General features: G+C 40.7%; 1 protein-coding gene across 4 annotated transcripts in view; it reads right to left on the reverse strand.

Moving 5' to 3' along the window:
- LOC122645953 overlaps positions 1–23,413 on the reverse strand; it is a 100,850-nt gene that overhangs the window by 38,974 nt on the left and 38,463 nt on the right. For 2 of the 4 annotated variants that reach the window (XM_043839378.1, XM_043839376.1), the window contains 3 exons: positions 22,548–22,702; positions 20,934–21,668; positions 20,429–20,646 (listed from right to left, as the gene is read on the reverse strand). In XM_043839378.1, coding sequence (XP_043695313.1) covers positions 20,545–20,646; positions 20,934–21,668; positions 22,548–22,702 — 992 coding nt within the window. In that variant the 3' untranslated portion in view covers positions 20,429–20,544. Of the gene's footprint in view, positions 1–241; positions 638–20,428; positions 20,647–20,933; positions 21,669–22,547; positions 23,233–23,413 lie in introns of those variants that run through there. The other 2 variants (XM_043839375.1, XM_043839377.1) reach the window with 2 other exon arrangements.

Below are 23,413 nucleotides of genomic sequence, written 5' to 3' on the forward strand. Positions count from 1 at the left end.
TGAAAACCAAATTGTCTGTTACCATGAAAGTTGTCGGTCCCTTGAGAAATCCTCCTTGACCTGCTGTTTCACTTGTTGAAGACTTATATAAGACTCTACAAATTTCACCTGTACGACCACGATTAGACGGCTCCTTAGTAGTCACGTAGACTGTGTAAGGGTCATCATCTTTATTCTGTGCATTTTCAAAACTTGTACACCTCAAGTAATCAGGCAGATTAATTTCATTTACTCCTGTTGGGTTGTAGGAACCACGATACAGGCCGGGGTGCAGCAGCAGGTCCCTTAGACTATCAGCCCTTGTAACTTTTGAACATTCCACACTCTTGTACAGATTGCCCATGGATCCCAGTGATGAATTCCCACCCAAGAGATGTAAAATGGATCCAAGAGGCAAGGTAAGGAAGCTGAGGAGGAAGTTAACCATGTCTTCCCCAACTTCAGCATATAATACTTTGTTCATTGACTTACTTATTGTTAACTTCATAGACATATCTAGTGGAGATCTTTCACTCTTAGACTGCACTGCATCTCCTATCTCAAATTTTAGTCCATCAGATGTAAATTCTTGCTTTCTAAGAAGCACATCTGTCAGAGGTGTCTTGGAGAATAACAATCCCTTGAGCAGATTCAGGATCTATAAAGGAAGACATAAAAGACAATACGAGCAAATTTTCAGTAAGTTAAGATTGACCTGTCATTCATACAAAATACAAAAGATTTTGACATACCTAGTGAACTCATATTACTTGAAAGAATGAAAGAATCAATAGCTGCTGATTTATAAGATCCCCAACCCAAAAACTGAGTGAATTCTTGTCTAACACAGTAGAAGAATAGACTAAGCAGTAAATAACCATTAAGACCTTAAAGGAGTTTATCACTTTTCATTCTTCAATTCTCCAACTAGTCCTCGTAAGCAGACCGAGATTCACAAAAATGTGCCAATTAGCTAGGCCTTTTGCAAGATCCAAAGCGGAAAGCAATATGCATGGGATGTAAAACAAATAAAGTCCAAAGGGCAGGATAGCATTCAAGTCTCAAATAATTCAAGAACCCCACAAGGAGTACATGTAAATAGTCTCTCTAAATGAGTCGGGAGGAAAACCAAAGAGGGAAAGATACCTAATTTGACATACAAGAAGTAAAAGAAATGCCTCTTCACAAAGGAAAAAAAATTCAAAACAATGAGAGGGTAGAGAATTAAGACATGATTTTAAGGCTCCATTTGTTTCAATGTAAAATCCACGGGAATAAATATTAGGAACAATATTCTACAGCTGCTAGCTACCTTATCTTACAGGTTTTTGGGCACAAAATAGTAGGTCCTAGTGTATGACTTTACTTCCCTAATCAAACAGGTCCTAGTGTATGACTTTTCTTCCCTAATCCAACACTGTAGTTAGATATGTTATATTTCTTTTTCTACTTCATCCCATTTTAAGTTTGGAGCTTTGCTGAAGACGAAAACAGAAGATTCAAATTGAATCATCAACCAATTAAAAAAGAAGAAATCCATTGCAAGGTGAAAATCATACCTCATCTGAGCAAATACTCAGTGTAGTCTCTTGGAGGGAACTCATGTCTCTGATCCCAAGTTTTTGCAACAGTGTCAAGGTAGCAGCTGGAGACATGGGCTCTACCTGCAAATCGTCGGTTACCATGAACTTGGTCCGTTCACAAACAAACACTCCTCCATCTCCTTGACTAAGAATTGCAGCCTCATCTTCTTTTTCCATGCATACATCCTTGTCCATCGTTTTCTTGCAAATACTACATGTAGCATTCTTGAAAGTACTGTAATAACCGTAGCTATACGCTCGGACGCAATTGATAGCACAAATATAGTACGTAGACTTTGTATCATCAATGTTCAGTTTCAGTCTCCTGCTGCACTGAGTTTCATAAGGATTCATCGGATGAAGTAGCATTGACTTGCATGCGTGATTCTGCAGAAGCTGTTCCTCAAGATTCTCCACCTCTTTGTATAGACTGGTCAGGGATCCAATAATGGCCGGCTGTGGTTGTTTGCTGATGAGTTTCACTATGGTTCCCATGGGCATAGTCAAGAAGTTGAAAAGAATGTCCACAAAATCACCGGTAGCTTCAGCCATTACTATTTTGTTGTTCTTCTTATCGATCAGAACCTTCAGGCTGATGGGCTGTGACCCTTGATCAGAAACCATTGTTGATTGATTCAAGCAACTTAACTCTTTCAGAGAACTGGTTCCTAATATCTTTACCGACCTCTCTATATATATCTATAATGATCCATACATATTTTGGCCCCTAATTGGTGGAACTGTTTCTCTTGCTTTTTCTTTTCTTCTTCTCTTTTGTTAATTTGTGTATTGTTTTTCCTTTTGCGTCATCCTTTGGACCGATCGTGGAACGATTTTCTTTTCTTTAGCTTTTACTTTTTCTCGTTTGTTTGCGTTCTTTTGCTTTTGCTTGGGTTTTACTTTTAAGGGACACGACATGAATGCCTTTGCTCGGAGCCCAGGATGATTGATTGGTATACGGAGTACGGACAAACCCAGAAGAGATCTTCTTCAATGACATTTAATCAGCAGAAGCGATCTCTCAGCATCCATTTGTCCTTGATTTCTTTAAAAAAAAAAAAAAATTTATTGTTTTATCTCTTTTGTCAGTGACGGATTTATTTTGTAAGGTTTATCCCACGCTGGAATTTGGGAATCGTTGTTCCTTTCAATTCCTCCAATTTCTCATATGGGAGTGGAAATGATCACCGTACCCTCTGCCCGAAAACAATGCCTCCACTCCCCCCTATTAGAGGAATCGGAGGTGCCTGCAAATTAGAGGTGATAATTATTTGGCACTTGGTTGGGTGGATGATTTGTTGACTGTTTGAGTTATGGGAAGTAGTATTCTGTTCAGGAGTGTGGTCTATGCCAGCACTCTCATATGTCTATCTCTCTCCTCCTCAAAACAAGGGGACAAAGGTTTCTTTTCATTTGTGGACCAGAGAGATAGACTCGTGGGAGTGCTGATGTAAGTCACACTCCCGAACAAAGTTCTTTTTCCCTTGAGTTATATATGAATTTGTAATTTGTGATGGATAGTTTAGGAAAGGAAAAAAAAAATAGGAACATGTTATTTTATTTCAAAGGAGGCTGTGTGGTAATTTCACGTGTTCATGCGTCTGGGAGTAGGAACCACGAGACCAAGCAACGATCTTTTTCCAAAAAATTATTTAGAAATCTATGTTTGATTTGTAACTTGTTTGGGGAATACTGCCACCACACTCTTCATGGACACAATATATAGTTAGGGGTAAGATCTACCATCAATGGGAATTAGGGGTGCAAGTTTGGCCTTGTCACCCTGGCCCGCCCCGAGTCCGAATAGGGTTTGGGGTGAGATACATGACCCTGAGGATGGATCAAGGCTGGAAATTTCTGGCCCTGAGCCAAGGTCTAGTTAGGCCAGGGTTGAGGCCTCGAGCTGAGCACGGCCCGGCCCAATCCGACCTTGTTTAAAGTTATACTATATATATATTATAAACTTTAAATAACACACAAATTTTGTTATATAATATATTATATACGAAGATAATAAGTGATAATACATTTTATTATAGTATTATTTTATGTAAAATTGATAATTTTCCCCCCATCTAGCCAACTGAGTCCAATCCATGTATCTCTCCCTTCCCCCCCCCTCCATGATTAGGGTCAATCAGGGTCAGCCTGGCCCGACCCTGAGGGCAGGTAAGGCCTGGATTTTTCAGGCCCTAAGTCAGGGTTGGACCGGGCCAGGGCCTAGCTAAGGGGACTCATAATTGGGCTGGGGTTTTAAAAAGCCTGGCCCAACCCAATCCTGTTGCAACCCCAATGGGAATATGACCTATTAAATCCATGTTTGATTTGGTTTCTTGATTAGCTTGGAGAGTTTAGACCTAAAGCATTACTAGGGTTGCGGAGAAGAGGTGGTATGGGGAAAGGGGGCTATAGGGTCTAGAACTAGGGCTGTAAATGGATAACCGAAATTTGAATCTACGAAAAAAAAATCCGAATATTCCGACAAAAATCCGTCCCAAAAAAAAATCCAAATACTTATAATAAAAAATAAGTAAATGATGATTTTGAGGGTATTTGAAGATTCAACATGTTCTAGAATATGAAGAAAAGAGAATCATGATGTAAGAGATATGGATTGAGACTGATTTGTATCTACTAGGGGGAGGAAGGTCCAGGTTACACAAGGTAGAGATGTAAACAAATGGTCAAAAATCCAAATCCGATCCGCATCCGAGTCCATTTAGAGGTTTCCATATTTGGTTAGGGAATATTCGGATCCAATCACATCCTATCCGTATCTAATCCGAATCCAATCCATTTACATCCCTATCCAGAACCCAATAGTCCATGTGGTGGGTTGGCATCTGTCCCCATTGCTCCTCATGTGGGGAGCTGATCCCAACTCAGAGGTGGGGCTGGGGGGGAGCAGTATCTCACGACAAGGGAAGACCGGCTCACAGAGCAGTTATCTCCATTCAGCTTGTAGCCAAAATAAGAGAGAGAGAGAGAGAGAGAGAGAGAGAGAAATAGCACCCCAGCCATGTGCTATTTCACGATTTCTTTTCAACCTGATTCCAATTTCTTGGAAACAATCTGAAAATTGAAATAGTGCCTTGAAATTAAAATAAAATTACCAAAGAGAGTCTTAATTTTCTAGTGTTTCAATTCCCTCGTCCATTTTGATCGGTTGAACTTAAATTTGCATCACAAATTACTTTGGAAAGAATTTTTTTGTTACAAAGTAAGGATGCTTTTTCCCCCCATTTTTCGGTTGCTGATATTGTTAAGCAAGTTTTTAGGGTTTAATAGTATGTATACACTACAATTTTTGGGATTATTTATTTATTTTTATTTTAGAAGTGATTTTCACTTAGTGCAGGGTTTTAAGGAGTTGGTATCGTATCGATTGATTTGTATCGGTATTGCCAATACCAATTCTTGATCGATATGATAACGATCCAAAGGTACTGACCAAGGGTAAAAATATAAATAAAACTGAATTTTATTGAAATTTAGGAATAAGATCATTCGATCCAGACCGATCCAGATCAGTATTGAATCGATATCAGCCAAAATGATCCGGATATCGATTGCTAATATGGAGTTTCTCTTATCTGCCTTTTGAAAATTTCATACTTGATTAGATCCTAAGGGATTAATTCTTTTATCTTTTGGTAATATTCGCAAGGGAGAAAGAACGCCAGTCGATCGTATGCAGTGGTATGTATCTGCGCCTAGACACATCTGGGCACAAAATGATCACCCTGCCCCCATGGAAAGGCAAGGGTGTGCCAATCATTATCATTTCGTATTCGATTATATGTAGGCGCAGGTACATGTCACAGCACACAACCGAGTGGTGCTCCTTTTCCTTATTTGTAAAAAACGTAAAACTATTTTGACCCTCACCTTGTCTTAGAGTGCGATTCATATCCCTTAGATCAATTGAAATATTAGCAGAGTCTTGACCGCATGTAAGATTGGTTCTTTTATCTTTAGTTAATAGCGCTTTTGACTTTTTTGCTTTTCTCTTTCTTTTAAGTTGGTGCATGATGGAGGCATTCGAAGCGTTTTAGGTTATGAATTTCTAGTGCCTCTTTTGATATTATGACTTTTTAAGTGTACCTTTAGGCCAAAAAAACATCTGAAAATTTTGCTAATTCTTTCCTTATAGCTTAAGACATTGAAATGTGACTTTTTTTTTTTTTTTTTGGTAAACCATTCTAATGCGACTGTCATCGTCTAGACTAGTTGTTCAGGCACCAATAGTAACTTTTTGTTTGATTTTTCTTCATCCCCTTTAATTTTGATACCATATGGTCCATACGTGGTTGTCCTATCATTATACTGTCTTTCCCATCAGATTGCTCATTAGGAATCAAGTGAAATAAGGGATGGTTTCCCAAATTTGCATAAGGGCTTATGTTCTCTGTGGGTATTTTCGATTGTGAAAGGGAAAGGATGATTTGGGTATTTTGCTTTTTTAACTTCTGTCATTTTTGTTTTTTTAACTTAAGGGTACTTTGATAATTTAGCCCTAGAAAGGATATAATTGTACATTATCTTCTTCATGTTAGCATTTAACGTCTAAAATTAACGGTGTGAACTTAAATGGCTTTAGGTTGAAAAATAGAGATGGTACATAGAATTTTCAGAGGGTGTGTGTAGACTTGTCAAAACCTCAGGAGGGCATGAAGAATATTGGGTGCATTTTACAGAAGTACACGTATTGTACTCAAAATTGAAATAGGTCCTTGAAATTGAAATCAAAATCCAACCAAAGAGAGCCTTAATTTGCTAATCTCCCTAGTTACGGAGAAGGATACCTTTTTTTTCCAATTTTTCGGGAGTATGTTTAATTGAATGTCTATCTGGATAAAAATCCCAGGCTGAGATTGTTGAGAAAATTTTAGGGTTTAAAGGTATCTACACACTACAAAGTAGTAACCTCTTTTATGGTTTTTTTTTTTAAATTTTGATTTTTTTTTTTAAATTGTGGAAGTGATTTTCACTCAGTGGAGTATTGTAAGTTTGTAACACAAATTATTGTTCCACTAATATGGAGTTTCTTCTACCTACCTTCTGAAATTTTCATACCTGATTAGATTCTAAGAGATTAATTCTTTTATCTTTGGACAACATTTGTCAAGAGTGTAGAACTATTTTGACCATCACCTTTTCATAGAGAATGTTTCATATCCATTAGAACCAGGGATGGAAACGGGTATTCGAAAATTTGAGTTCGATTCGCATCTGTATCCATTTAGGGGTATCCAAATTTTAATTCGAATAATCCAGAAAAAAAATTATTCGATCCGTATAGATATCCAACTAATGATATAGAGGGTTTTTGAAGATTCATCAGATTCTAAAGAATGATGAAATTATGAGAATTATGAGACTAAAATATGGATAAGAGTGAATCGTATCCATTGGGAGGAAAAAAGTCTGGATTACACAATCAGAGATGTAAACAGATACTCAAAAATTCGAATATGTTTCGCATCTGTATCCATTTAAGGATATCCGTATCCAGACAGAGAATATCCAGATCTGATAACATCCAATCCGTTTTACATCCCTACTCAGAACCATAGAAATATTAGCAGAAAATCTGGCTTGCAGGAAAGCCAAAAAACGGTGGACCCATGTAAGATTGCTTCTTTTATCTTTAATTAATGGTGCTTTTGTCTTTTTTTCCCCTTTCTTTTAAGTTGGTGCATGAAGTGTTTTGAGTTATGAATTTTTAATGCCTTTTTTGATATTATATGACTTTTTAATGTAGCTAAAGAGGGGAAAATAATCTGGAAAAAACAAAGAGTGCAAATTCTTTCCTTAAATCTTAAGACATTCTAATGTGACTTGTCATTGTCAGGTTGTCTATAAAAGTTGCTCAGGCACCAATTGTTTCTCATAACTTTTTGTTTGATTTTTCTTCATTCCCTTTAATTTGATAATCATATATGGTTGTCCTAATAATGACCATTTACTATCTTTCCCATCAGATTGCTTGTGAGGAATCAAGGGAAATAAGGGAATGGTTTTCCCAGTTTGCATAGTATAGCAGGCATTAATGTCTACTACATACTCAGGTTTTGGGGCTGAATTTTGTGAAGAGCGCGTAGTCGCAGCGCTATGGGTATATTTCTTAAACTCAACACTAAACACAACATGTTAATCTGAGTCGTTTATTTTTTGATCTTTTAATCGTAACCGTTGAATAAAAAAAGCCTTCAATCTGTTAATCGAGACAGCAGGTTTCTTCTTTCTCCTCTCTACAGCAGGTCTCGCCGCCGTCGTCGTCTTTGGAAGAGGAGGGAGAGGGAGAGCAGGGCTTCCATCTTCTACCTCCAATCCTCCAAAATCAGAGCAGGTTCTTCTACCTCCAATCCTCCAAAAAACCTGCCAGCTTCAAGGTTATCGCACCACACCTCCCTAATTTGAATATCCCCTTTCGGTGGAAGAGGAAACCCTGAAATCAAAAGCCCTATCTTTTCTTCAATCTCTCTATATCTCTGTAATTCCAATTTCATATCTAGTACCCAGAAACTAGGAAACCTGAAATGGAATCTCTTCTCTTTAAACCTCTAAAACCTCCATGATCAAAGCAAATTAAAGAAAGAAAAAAAAAAAAAACTCTCCTTTTCTGCTTCTTCTGTTTCCTCTTTCCATGCTCTGTTCTGGACGGTAGTAGCAACCCCAGTTATTCTGGTTCGATCTCCTCCCTCACCAATCTTTGTTCCTCAACCTGTAGGGTTAAGATTCCCCACCTTAGGGCGACTCAAACCCATCGGCGTGTGGCATGGATTGAAGGGCTTCGTGGATGGAGGTGTCTCGCCAAGATTTCTCTTAATCGATGATGGCTGGCAGAGTATCAACTTCGATGGGGAGAACCCAGATGAAGATGCAAAGAATCTTGTGCTGGGGGGTACCCAGATGACTGCTAGGCTTTACAGGTTTGAGGAGTGTGAAAAGTTCAGGAAGTATAAGGGTGGAACCATGCTGGCCCCTGATGCCCCATCATTTGATCCCAAAAAACCAAGATTTTAGGAGGTTGGGATGACTCTCAAGATTAGGTGTATCAACAGAAACAGAGAAACTGGACTTGGACACATTCGGTGAGATGGGCACGGTTACACACCATCGATTAATGTTGAACAGAACTCAATAGGGGGTTAAGTTACTCATGCTTATGCTGTTGTGCAGGACAAGCTTCCTTTCATGCCATAAAAAATATTGAAGATCTGATTTATTGTAATTCGATATTAATTATTGAAGATGCTGATCTTTAGGCCAGAGACAAGGCGATTCAGTCCGGCGTCACTTGCGAAGTAGTTATCTCCCCCAATTCTCTGGATAAAAGCAGAAATCTCCAACTCAGATCAGAAGAATCGCAGAAATGGAGGGAAAGATGACTAATCTCCTTCGGAGGGATGGAGAGCCGTCGGAGACTTGTCGGAGACTTGGTTTGCAGCGCTGTGAGAGAGGGGAGAGAATGGAACCTTACTTGGTTAGAGAGCCGGTTGCCGGTTATTTAATCGACGGTTTAAATTTAAGTTTATTTATTCTTAACCGTTCAGTTTTAACACTACGTCAATCCTACTTTTCCACTCACGCTGTGACTTTTCTTCCTTCTGTGAGAACAGATAGAACCCAAGGTCCCCTTTTCCCATAGGAAGGCTTTCTTATACTCTTATCTAATGTGGCACTTGGAAAAAGGGTGAAATATCAATTAGATGTTGGATGGATAAGGTTTGGTTATGTATCAAAAGTTCAGTTTGCTCTTCCCCGTCTCCCCCCCCCCCCGCCCCCTACCCTAAGATATCCAAGAGTCTGAAAACCTGGTCAGGCTTCATGTGAAACTTGTATAGGATCATGGTCAGGCCAAGAGATGTTTTGTTAAATCCGTGCCCAAAACCCGGTTTGAAACGCGATTTGACCATCGGTCTGGTTTGAATCTTTTGTGTAGAACTAGGAGTGGAGTACGTTCGTTAACTGTGGGTCATAATACTCAAGCCATCACACAAGATTGTCGATCGTGAAATAGGGGAAGTCCTCGAGGAAAGATCCACCATCAGAGACAGGGGGAAAATCATCGACGAAAGCATATTCTTGGAATTCCCTTATGATAGGGATCCGCGGGGCCCGCACCTGAATCGCCCTTATCCACTTAGAAATGACTGGGAGTAAGTCACTATCCGAATAATTCATGTCTATGCATGACCATTAATAAGCATAAGAACTAGAATGGGCTTGGGGTTATGAGCTTAGTCTCTTTCTATTTGTAACTAGAACTTAGGACATGGGCCATGGGCCATGGGCCATGGGCCCAAGTGGATCCAATGGCCCAATGACTTAAACTAGACCTTGGACTTATACCTAACCAAACAAGCTCCTAAGCAAATGGACCTAAGGACTTGAGACTAACCAAACAAGACCTAATGCCTAGATGGGTTATTAAAGACCCAAAATTACTATTCACCTCACATTACAATCCTAAATCGTGGAGGGAAGAGGAGAAGAAGAAAGAAGAAGAAGAAAGAAGAAGAGAAAGAAGGAAGGAGAAGGGAGAAGTATGGTGGAGCACAAGCTATCATCATCAACCCTTGGTGAGTCTCTGTCTCTCTCTCTCCATCTCTCTTTCCCTAATTCTATTACCTAGGGTTTGAATCGGTTGAGCACACCTTGAGTGCTCCATCTACTCAATTAGAAGAGCCATTAATGGCAAATCCTTGATGCTTAACTATGAAGCACCTAACCCTACCTTAAACCCTTTCACCCTTTCTCCATTTATGAACCCTAAGTTGGGGATTCACCTCCATTTATGGGTTTCACCAACCTCATGGAAGACCATAGAGGTGTGGTTTGTGGGTTGTTAAATAACATTGATTAAAGGCCCTTTCAAAATCCCAATACCCAAACCCATGAGTTTCCTTTCCATATGTATTTTAATGGAGGAAAACCTAATCGATCATGGGGTTTACAAACCCATGTTGGGTGTGTACTATGGCACCTTGGTTGGGGTTGTTCTCATGGCCAAAGAGATCCCTAAAAACCCCTAAGAATACCCCATTTTAGCCCAAGACTTTGGGTCGCAAAACCATTCTCGGAATGGCATGAACAAAGAAGATCGCACGTGGACAGCACATGCAAGTGCGATCCCCGAGAAACTAGATCGCGGTGAGAAGTCCGGAGAGGGACAGGCACATGGACAGCACATGCAAGCGCCACCCCGAGAAAGATCTGCGGTGGGAGGTCCGAGAGGGACAGGCACATGGACAGCACATGCAAGTGCCGTCCCCGAGAAAGATCTGCGGTGGGAGGTCGAGAGGGACAGCACATGCAAGTGCCGATCCCGAGAAAGATCTGCCGGTGGGAGGTCCGAGCGGGACAGGCACATGGACAGGCACATGCAAGTGCCAGGTCCCGAGAACCTAGATCTCCGGTGGGAAAGTCCGAGAGGGACAGGCACATGATATAGCCTTCTTTGTATGTGCGGTCCCCTATTTTAGCCTTGTTTGATAACTTATGGGGCCCAACTCTTCTAGCCCTAAGGCACTAATCTCTCCCCACGTTGTACACTCTCTTTAGGTTGACCGACGGCTCGGGCGTATTAGTACGTGGGGACAAGACTTGGCATCGAACGCCGATTTGAAGAGCTCCATCTGACGATTGACTGAGAATCAAGGTGAGTGAGTTAAGCAAACGTCTTAATTTATGGAATGTTTGTGTGTCGTGTCTTGCGAATGTCATTCATGCATGTGTGCTATAATATATAATTATTAGTAAGATATAGGACGATATAAATGTTTAGATGTTGATAGGACTTTACATTCTTGTCTTGCGATATTATTTATTTTATTGCACTATGGTGCGAATGGTATTGGATTTAGTTATGGGACTCGGTGCCGGTTGGTCTTGGACACGGGATTCCATAATATGGACTCACTCATGGCATGTAGATCTAGGGCTTGAGCGGGATCAAGTGCCGGTGGGTCTTGGGCTTGAGATTACCGTCTGAAATTGCATTAGAGTTGTCCATTGCATTAGGTGGAAACGGGATGGTGACCGACCGACTACCTTCGGTATTCACATCTCGTACTTGTATACGCGTATGGGCTAGAGGGGCGAGAGGATAGCCTACCGACCGTATTTCGGTATCTATGGACTCGGCCTCGGCCTATGCACATCGTACCTCACTCATACAATAGGTGAATCTTGGCTAGGATAAATGTTTACCCAGTACTATGACCCTCCGACGAGGGGTTAGGTGTCGGTCAAATCCGTGGGTTCCGACCGTTATTCGGGTATACCCACCGGGAAGTTGGGCGCCAACCGTATTTTGGGCCGACGCCGGGACGGGATTTGACTTGGGGTTTGCGTATATCTCTTGGTGGAGCCGGTGACAAAGAGCTTCGGTGCGACTCGGGTTTGTCATCGCGGTATACCATCCGTTTATGGTACCGATGTGGGATGCTACCTAAGGTGTTGTTATAGTACTATACGACTTAGTTGTGTGTTAGGTGGATAACAATAAAACTATACATCATCATTCATTCATGTAGCATGATTGTAAATTGTATGTGATGTACGGTCTACCTTGGTGGTATGGGACACCTTGGTATCCGTCCATCATGTATGGTTTGCGATCAACCCCATTCATTATTATTATTGTGTATGCTTGTGTGGCTTAGCCACTCATTGGGCTCGATTGGAGCTCACTCCTCGAGGAAACATATTTTTAGTTGATGCGGTACATTCGAGCGAGTGGCGTAGAGTACGAGACTCCGAGGCTGGTTACGTTGATTGGTGGGCTCCGGAGATCGTGGAGCATGGACCAGTGTTCTGCGATGTGTGTTCCTTGGCGGGACGTGACTTATGGCCGGTGACCATCTTTTGATGCACTTGATTATTCATTTTGAATTATAGGTGTATTCTTTTGATTCCTTTCATGATAGATGTATTATTTATATAGTAGGTAATACATAAGTTCGATTAGAACGAATTGTACTTGAAGGGGTAAACTTGAATAGATAATATTTTATATGCTATCACCTAGCACACGCTAACTCGATGTTATTAATATTAATCCTTTCCTTTTTACCTATTATCGTCGTTGTGAATGAGTTAGTCTTGGAGTCTTGCATCGGTGATTCGGTGGTTGGAGAGCGTAGTTGTATGCTCGGTTGCATTTCCCGTGGTTCGGGGATGGGGGTGTGACTTGGTATCGGAGCGCGATGCTCTACCTCATGGACTAACTCGGTGTTCACACGACCCGATTTACTCTAAATTAGGGTTAAATATTAAAAGCCTTATCCACAAACAGGAATCAGTAGAATAAGGGAGAATATATAAATTTTGCTGATAGAACAATGCTTTAATAATACAAATAAAGGTAGGGGACTTCCATAGAATATAAACTAGTTTAGAAATGAAGAAAAGATGAGAAACTACATACTAAACCCTAGGAGTTACAAAAAAAAAAAGGAAGAAGATATATACTAAAGTTTATGAGGGTAAAGTCATAAACAATGATGTAAAATATAATGATAATTGGGATTGGCCTAACCATAAAAAAGCTAGCTATCGGTGAGAGACTCTCCGCAGGACTTGTTACGTAGGCTAATGATTAGGGAAAAATTATCTTTCATTTTTCTCATAGCCTTAGTGACTGGCCCGGGCTTTCTTTGGGAACCACCTAGAAATTTTGAGTATTGGTCCTAAGTACCATTGGGTAAGCCTATGGCCCCACATGTCTCTCGGAGAGCCATTTTTGGACTTGTTGGTAAATCTCCAGGGAATCTTGGGATTGGCTTGGTGTATGGGCCTGGTACATTCGGGGACCATGTCCAGAGGAAACCCGATTTGTGTCTAGATTTCGAAGGGACGGTGAAAAATATATATATATATATATATAGGCACGTAGTTAAATCTCGATATGTCTATACACCCACGAACCGATGGATATCTAGAAAGGATAATTTAGGACGGATGCTAGGAGGTATGGATTATATCATGTAGTGGGAAGAGAATGATAGATCTAGCAATTTAAGTTGATAAACGAAGTATTATATCGGGTGTTAGTGTAGCCAAATGCGATCAAGAACGAAAAGGAATTGGGATGAAGGATTCGACAAAACTTTGCTCAACAATAGATATGAGTGGAGTAATGGGTCCTTGAATGTCCCCTCCGTTATTGGGAGTGAAGATAGGGATTCCATCAATATTCCAATTCATTCTAAAGTTGAGTTAGGTATTGGAGGATCGAAAGTGAAAGTCCTCATAGGAAAAGCCAGGTAAGCAAAGTAGTACAGCCTTGTGTCATTCAACCCAAAATTTTAGGAGTACGAATCTTTGGACGAAGTATATGGAAATAGTTGCATCTCTCTATTTCTAGAAGTATAAGCTCGAGTTTGATTTTCTTTGGGTCCTTATATACACTTGGACTTTATATTAACTAAACCGAAATTGATTTATACCATTATGTAAGGTGGATACTATTAGAGGACAAATCAATACAACTTAGTTTAAGCTAAATAACTAAGCGATCCGGAGCGGAAGTTGAGCACAGTTTTAACCCTCTATCGGCACTATCCAATACCATTTAAGCAAAGCCGTTGTGGTGGTAGATGCACTTAGTAGGAAATCACAAACCGTTCCTTGCCGGCTTTAATGATCAATGAGCGGCTTATAGAGGAAGCCGAGAAGAATGGGGTGGAAGTGTTAATTGATGATGCTACTATGTTATTTGTCGCTCTAACAATACAACCCTCATTGGCGGAGAAGATTAAGGAAGCCCAACCTACCGATGCGCGAGTTACGAAATTGATAGATGGCATTCGGGAAGAGATGCGGGAGGAATCGATTTTACCTTGTCCAAAAATAACATTCTTGATTCGGGGATAGGTTATGTGTACCCAATGGTGAGCGAGTTAAGGTGGCATGGAGAAGCAACGACCATATGGACTATTGCAATCACTTCCTACTCCCGAACGAGTGGAAATACATCATTATGGATTTTATCACCAAATTGCCCTGTATAGCTAAATGTATTGATCTTTGTTTGGGTCATTGTTGGCCAAGCTTAGCAAGTTAGCACATTTATCCTAATAAAGGAGATCTATCCAATGGACAAGTTGACTAAGCTATACACGGATAATGTGACTCACTTACATGGAGATCCAGTGGATATCATTTCTAATCGTGATCCTAAGTTTGCATTGAAGTCTGTGGCGTTTTCGAGAAGGCTATGGGTACACTGCTGAATTTTAGTACGGTTCTCCATCCACAATTTAATGGTAAGTCAGAGAGGACTATTCGGACCCTAGAGGACGTGCTCAGGGCTTGTGTCATTGATATGAAGGGTTGTCGGGATGAACACATCTCACTCGTAGTGTTTGTTTAAAATAACAGCTACCAGACGACTATAGCTATGACACCGTTCAAAGCATAGTATAATAGAAAGTTCTGAACTCCACTAAATTAGATGAAGTGATTAGCAAAGAATATTGGGGTATGAATTGATACAAGCCACTTGCGGAATAGTAGATTTGATAAAAGATCGAATCATGGTGGCTCAATCTAAATGGAAGAGCTATGCCAACTTGAGACGGAAGGAAAGTAAGTTTGTCGTGGGCGATAATGTTTTCTTGCAGTATCGCCAACTAAGAGAGTAATTCACTTCGACAAGGAGGGCAAGTGTGTTAATGTATTTTAGGTAATGATGCGAGAAAGTACACCCCTACATTGATATTGTCAAGACTAAAAGCCACATCGACTTGTCATGGGTGACATATGAAGAGCTACTGAAGAGAACTTTGATTATAAGGACAATCCCCACAATCGAATAGTAACTTTTGTTAAAGTTAGGAGTAATCTCATTGATTAAAGGGGCATCTTGTTAATGAGAAGGTGAAGTGCGGTCAAGTATCCTCACCTATGCGAGATACCTAGGTACGTCTCAATTTCGAGGACGAAATTCTTATAAGGTGGGGAGGATGTTAAATCCGTGCCCAAAACCCGGTTTGAAATGCAATTTGACCACCGGTCTGGTTTGAACCTTTTGTGTAGAACTAGGAGTGGAGTACACTCGTTAACTGTGGGTCATAATACTCAAGCCATCACACAAGATTGTCGACCGTGAAATAGGGGAAGTCCTCGAGGAAAGATCCACCGTCAGAGACAGGGGGAAAATCATTGACGAAAGCATATTCTTGGAATTCCCTTATGATAGGGATCTGCGGGGCCCGCACCTGAATCGCCCTTATCCACTTAGCGATGGTAGGAGTAAGTCACTATCCGAATAATTCATGTCTATGCATGACCATTAATAAGCATAAGAACTAGAATGGGCTTGGGGTTATGAGCTTAGTCTCTTTCTATTTGTAACTAGAACTTAGGACATGGGCCATGGGCCATGGGCCCAAGTGGATCCAATGGCCCAATGACTTAAACTAGACCTTGGACTTATACCTAACCAAACAAGCTCCTAAGCAAATGGACCTAAGGACTTGAGACTAACCAAACAAGACCTAATGCCTAGATGGGTTATTAAAGACCCAAAACTACTATTCACCTCACATTACAATCCTAAATCGTGGAGGGAAGAGGAGAAGAAGAAAGAAGAAGAAGAAAGAAGAAGAGAAAGAAGGAAGGAGAAGGGAGAAGTATGGTGGAGCACAAGCTATCATCATCAACCCTTGGTGAGTCTCTGTCTCTCTCTCTCCATCTCTCTTTCCCTAATTCTATTACCTAGGGTTTGAATCGGTTGAGCACACCTTGAGTGCTCCATCTACTCAATTAGAAGAGCCATTAATGGCAAATCATTGATGCTTAACTATGAAGCACCTAACCCTACCTTAAACCCTTTCACCCTTTCTCCATTTATGAACCCTAAGTTGGGGATTCACCTCCATTTATGGGTTTCACCAACCCTCATGGAAGACCATAGAGGTGTGGTTTGTGGGTTGTTAAATAACATTGATTAAAGGCCCTTTCAAAACCCCAATACCCAAACCCATGAGTTTCCTTTCCATATGTATTTTAATGGAGGAAAACCTAATCGATCATGGGGTTTACAAACCCATGTTGGGTGTGTGCTATGGCACCTTGGTTGGGGTTGTTCTCATGGCCAAAGAGATCCCTAAAAACCCCTAAGAATACCCCATTTTAGCCCAAGACTTTGGGGCTGCAAAACCATTCTCGGAATGGCATGAACACAAAGCGCACGTGGACAGGCACATGCAAGTGCCCCCCGAGAAACTAGATTTGCGGTGAGAAGTTCGAGAGGGACAGCACATGGACAGCACATGCAAGTGCGGTCCCCGAGAAAGATCTCGGTGGGAGGTCCGAGAGGGACAGGCACATGGACGAGCACATGCAAGTGCGTCCCGAGAACCTAGATCTGCGGTGGGAAAGTCCGAGAGGGACAGGCACATGGACAGCACATGCAAGTGCGATCCCGAGAACCTAGATCTGTCGGTGGGAAAGTCCGAGAGGGACAGGCACATGGGACAGGCACATGGACAAATCACATGATATAGCCTTCTTGTATGTGCCGGTCCCCTATTTTAGCCTTGTTTGATAACTTATGGGGCCCAACTCTTCTAGCCCTAAGGCACTAATCTCTCCCCACGTTGTACACTCTCTTTAGGTTGACCGACCCGGCTGGGGCGTATTAGTACGTGGGACAGTGTACTGGCATCGAACGCCGATTTGAAGAGCTCGCATCGACGATTGCGTGAGAATCAAGGTGAGTGAGTTAAGCAAACGTCTTAATTTATGGAATGTTTGTGTGTCGTGTCTTACGAATGTCATTCATGCATGTGTGCTATAATATATAATTATTAGTAAGATATAGGACGATATAAATGTTTAGATGTTGATAGGACTTTACATTCTTGTCTTGCGATATTATTTATTTTATTGCACTATGGTGCGAATGGTATTGGATTTAGTTATGGGACTCGGGTGCCGGTTGGTCTTGGACACAGGGATTCCATAATATGGACTCACTCATGGCATGTAGATCTAGGGCTTGAGCGGGATCCAAGTGCCGGTGGGTCTTGGGCTTGAGATTACCGTACTTGAAATTGCATTAGAGTTGTCCATTGCATTAGGTGGAAACGGGATGGTGACCGACCGACTACCTTCGGTATTCACATCTCGTACTTGTATACGCGTATGGGCTAGAGGGGCGAGAGGATAGCCGCCGACCGTATTTCGGTATCTATGGACTCGGCCTCTGGCCTATGCACATGCGTACCTCACTCATACAATAGGTGAATGCTGGCTAGGATAAATGTTTACCCAGTACTATGACCCTTACCGACGGGGGTTAGGTGTCTCACAATCGTGGGTTCCGACCGTTATTCGGGTATACCCACCGGGAAGTTCGGCGCCAACCGTATTTTGGGCCGAACGCCAGGATGGGATTTGACTTGGGGGTTTGCGTATATCTCTTGGTGGAGACCGGTACAGCGAGGCTTCGGTAGCGACTCGGGTTTGTCATCGCCGGTATACCATCCGTTTATGGTACCGATGTCGGGGATGCTACCTAAGGTGTTGCTATAGTACTATACCGACTTAGTTGTGTGTTAGGTGGATAACAATAAAACTATACATCATCATTCATTCATGTAGCATGATTGTAAATTGTATGTGATGTACGGTCTACCTTGGTGGTATGGGACACCTTGGTATCCGTCCATCATGTATGGTTTGCATCAACCCCATTCATTATTATTATTGTGTATGCTTGTGTGGCTTAGCCACTCATTGGGCTCGATTGGAGCTCACTCCTCGTGGAAACATATTTTTAGTTGATGCGGTACATTCGAGCGAGTGGCGCAAAATACGAGACTCTTGAGGCTGGTTACGTTGATTGGTGGGCTCCGGAGATCGTGGAGCATGGACCAGAGTGTTCTTTGCGATGTGTGTTCCTTGGCGGGACGTGACTTATGGCGGTGGCCATCTTTTGATGCACTTGATTATTCATTTTGAATTATAGGTGTATTCTTTTGATTCCTTTCATGATAGATGTATTATTTATATAGTAGGTAATACATAAGTCCCGATTAGAACGAATTGTACTTGAAGGGTAAACTTGAATAGATAATATTTTATATGCTATCACCTAGCCCGCTAACTCGATGTTATTAATATTAATCCTTTCCTTTTTACCTATTATCTGTTGTTGTGAATGAGTTAGTCTTGGGTACTGCATCAGTGATTCTGGTGGTTGGAGAGCGTAGTTGTATGCTCCGGTTGCATTTCCCGTGGTTCAGGGATGGGGGTGTGACATGTTTTCCCTCCCTATTTTGTTAACCTTAAAATATTTTCTAGGAAAATGGTTCATACATGTCCATGATAGGAATTTTTCCTACAGCCTCTATTCTTTTGCCATGTGGATACGGGGTAGCTAATATGGTTATGCCAATCATTGGATAGATTTTATTACTTGGATTAATCACATGTCAAATTTCATAGTCTAATTCAGTGAAATACCCTCCCATGTATTGGTAAAGCATTCCTATATATATATATATATATGTCCATCCACACCTACGGTTCTCATGAAAAGGAAAGTCTTAGATCAGGCTACTCATCTTCTCTAGGGCATGAGTCAGATGGACATCCATAAAAAGTTCCTGAGTTTCCCATTGTTCTGTCAGAGATTCATTAAAGCTATCCTTTTATAATTATGGTCGACAGGTTTAATGTCCAGTTGGAATCTTGGAAATCAAGATTTCAATCGGCTACAGGTCGATTGGTCTTCATCCAATCAGTGATGGCATCAACCCCCAAGCTTTTGGATGTCATCAAAATGGCTTCCTGGGTCAATTTACTGACAATTACACTTTCTACAATCCATTTTTTGTGGGAATAGATCAAACTATTACAAGGTTATTTCTCTTTTTATAAGCTGGAATTTGGAAAGGTATTTGTAATCCAGAACACATGGAGGGTTTAGGACTTCAAAGCAATGTAGATCATAATCTAGCAATGTTAATTAGGCTAGGATAGAGGATGTGGATGTTACCAGATTCCATGTGGATTAAGGTGTTGAAGAGTAGGTACTTCCCCAATGTCTATTTTTGCTTGATTCTAAACCAGCAAAGCATGCATCATGGGTTTGGAGAAGTATTAATGAACGCATTATCCCTTGCCTTAGGAAATGGGTATTAATTATGTTGAGAATTAGGGACAGGGTATAATATAGATATCTGATCAGATCCTTTGGATGCTTAAAGTTGACATGTTCTCTTATCATTTCCATTTGTGAAACTAATCTGGGAAGCCTTTTCACTAGGAACCGGAACAGAACGTATCAGAGGAGGTTCAGTGAAAGAGCTGCTTATCCAAACATTTGGCAGTAAACTTCATAGACCCTTTGTGGAAAAATAAATCATTGAAAAATACACAATCTGGCAGGAAAGGGGGAATACAGTAGGTGGTGGAGAACACCAAGTGGAACCCATCTCCCATCTTGGAGCTTTTTAATAAATGGTGCAAGCTATACATCTTGCGCATCACATTCAGAATTTATTAACTCTCACAGATGGTGCTTATGATCCTTTAACTGGCATTGCTGGTTGGTGAGCTGTTTGGATAAACACAGTGACTAAAATACATCAAGCACATGTTGGAGCTGAACGAAAGAGCTACCTCAGCACTAGAGGAACAGATTGAGGGGATTGGAGCAGTTATAACTCTAATTGATAAATTCATAAATCTATCTCTTATTTCTTCAAGTAATTTAAGTATACCATTTTGAGCACAATGAGAAATGGGCGGTTGAGTACTATCTTTCTACATATGTGCAATATGTTGGATTCGAACAAAAGTAAAAACTTCTTACTAACACACAAAATAAAAAATGGATATAGTATGCTGTTCCATAAGGGGAACATCGATGATAAACACAAGTCTACATTTTATGAGCAAGTCAATTAAATAAAACAACCCTTATTTCAGAGGTCACTGAACTCCCATGATGTCCTTATCAAGGTTTACTTTCTTGCTTGGGAGTCTTTAGGCCAAAGTTGAGGAAGACATCTGTCAGTACCGCTTTGGAGACGAGAGAAGCCTTCAATAGCCTCAAAGCCTGCAAAACAAAAGTAGCATTGATGTAAGAAGCACAACTATAATACCCTTATAATCCAATTGGCATTTATAAAATGGCTCTGTTACACAATTTAGTGGAACTTGTATGAATGCAGGGGAAAGGTTGGCAGGACATATACCTTACCAATCTTCACCCCTGGCCAGACCATATGATTCTGAATTCGAGGCAACCTATAAACCATAAGAATCCAAATGCTGATGTGATTCACTAGTTCTACCTGATTATTTATGAAGCATCATAATTTTCAAAACTTTTGAGCTACTCACCTTCTCCCTGTCCATACTAACCATCCGAACCTCCAAGTCATCTAGGGTAACCTTCATGCTTTTAAGAAAGGCGAGAGTCCACATAGAGACTAGTGGAGTGAAAACCAAATTGTCTGTTACTATGAAAGTTGCCGGTCCCTTGAGAAATCCTCCTTGACCTGCTGTTTCACTTGTTGAAGACTTCAATAATTTTGTATGACGTTCACCTGTACGACCACGTTTGGACTGCCCCTTAGTAGTCAGGTAGACAGTGTAAGGGTCATCATCTTTATTCTGTGTATTTTTAAAACTTGTACACCACAAGTAATCAGGCAGATCAATTTCATTTACTCCTGTTGGGTTGTAGGAACCACGATACAGGCCAGGGTGCAGCAGCAGGTCCCTTAGACTATCAGCCCTTGTAACTTTTGAACATTCCACGCTCTTGTACAGATTGTCCATGGATCCCAGTGATGAATTCCCACCCAAGAGCTGTAAAATGGATCCAAGAGGCAAGGTAAGGAAGCTGAGGAGGAAGTTACCCATGTCTTCCCCAACTTCAGCATATAATGCTTTGTTCATTGACTTACTTATTGTTAACTTCATAGTCATATCTAGTGGAGATCCTTCACTCTTAGACTGCACTGCATCTCCTATCTCAAATTTTAGGCCATCAGATGCAAATTCTTTCTTTCTAAGAAGCACATCTGTCAGTGGTATCTTGGAGAATAACAATCCCTTGAGCAGATTCATGATCTATGAAGGAGGACATAAAAGACAATACAAGAAAATGTTCAGTTAGTTACGATTGATGTGTCATCCATACGCAATACAAAAGATTTTGACATACCTAGTGTATTCATATTTCTTGAACGAGTGAATAGCTGATTTATAAGATCCCCAACCCAAAAACTGAGTAAATTCTTGTCTAACATGGTAGAAGAGACTAAGCAGTAAATAAGCATAAAGACCTTAAAGAGTTTATCAGTTTTCATTCTTCAATTGTCCAACTAGTCCTTGTATAACAGACACAGAGATTCACAAAAATGTGCCAATTAAGGCCTTGTGCAAGATCCAAACTGGAAAGCAATATGGAATGTAAGACAAATAAAGATACTGAAAAATCAAGTCCTAAGGGCAGGATAGTAGTCAAGCCCCAAATAAGTCAAGAACCCCACTAGGAGTACATGTAAATAGTTTCTCTAAAACCGGCCCTTTGAAGCCTCTTAAGATTAGCCGGGAGGAAAAGAAGTAAAAGAAATGCCTCCTCACAAAGGGAAAAAAAAAAAAAAAAACCAATACATATGAGAGGGTCGTAGAGAATTATGACGTGATTTTAGGTTCCATTTGTTTCAATGTAAAATCCACGAATATAAATATAAGTAGGAAAAATATTCTACAGCTGCTACCTTATCTTACAGATTTTGGGCACAAAATAGTAGGTCCTAGTGTATGACTTTTACTTCCTTCATCAAACGCTGTAGTTAGATATGTTATATTTCTTTTTCTACTTCATCCCATTTTATGTTTGGAGCTTTGCTGAAGATGAAAACAGAAGGTTCAAATTGAATCTTTTAACAAATTAAAAAATGTAGAAAGCCATTGCAATTAACAGAAGGTGAAAATCTATCATACCTCTTCTGAGCCAATACTCAGTGTAGTCTCTTGGAGGGAACTCATGTCTTTGATCCCAAGTTTGTGCAACAGTGTCAAGGTAGCAGCCGGAGACATGGGCTCTACCTGCAAATCGTCGGTTACCATGAACTTGGTCAGTCCATAAACAAACACTCCTCCATCTCCTTGACTAGGATTTGCAGCCATATCTTCTTTTTCCATGTATATATCCTTGTCCATCTTTTTACGGCAATTACCGCACGTAGCATTCTTGAAAGTACTATAATAACCGATGCTCCAGTGTCGGAGGCATTTGATCAAATTAGCACAAATATAGTACTTGGACTTTGTATCATCTATGTTCACTTTCAGTCTCCTGCACTGAGTTTCAAAAGGATTCATTGGATGAAGTAGCATAGACTTACATGCGTCAGTCTGCAGAAGCTGCTCCTCAAGATTCTCCACCTCTTTGTATAGACTGGTCAGGGATCCAATAATGCCCGGCTGTGCCTGTTTGCTGATGAGTCTCACTATGGTTCCCATGGGCATAGTCAAGAAGCTGAAAAGAATGTCCACAAAGTCACCGTTAGCTTCAGCCATTACTATTTTGTTGTTCTTCTTGTCGATCAGAACCTTCAGGCTGATGGGCTGTGACCCTTGAGAAGCCATTGTTGATTGATTCAAGCAACTTAACTCTTTCAGAGAACTGGTTCCTAATATCTTTTGGCCCCTTCGTGGATCTCTTTCTCTTGCTTTTTCTTTTTCTCTTTAGTTAATTTGTGTATTGCTTTTCCTTTTGCGTCATCCTTTGGCCCGATTGTGGAAAAGCTTTTACATTAATCTTGAGAAAATTACATGCACCCCTGATGTTTGAAACAATAACAAAA

The sequence above is a fragment of the Telopea speciosissima genome, chromosome 11 (assembly GCF_018873765.1).
Source record: "Telopea speciosissima isolate NSW1024214 ecotype Mountain lineage chromosome 11, Tspe_v1, whole genome shotgun sequence".
In the NCBI taxonomy this organism is placed as follows: Eukaryota; Viridiplantae; Streptophyta; class Magnoliopsida; order Proteales; family Proteaceae; genus Telopea; species Telopea speciosissima.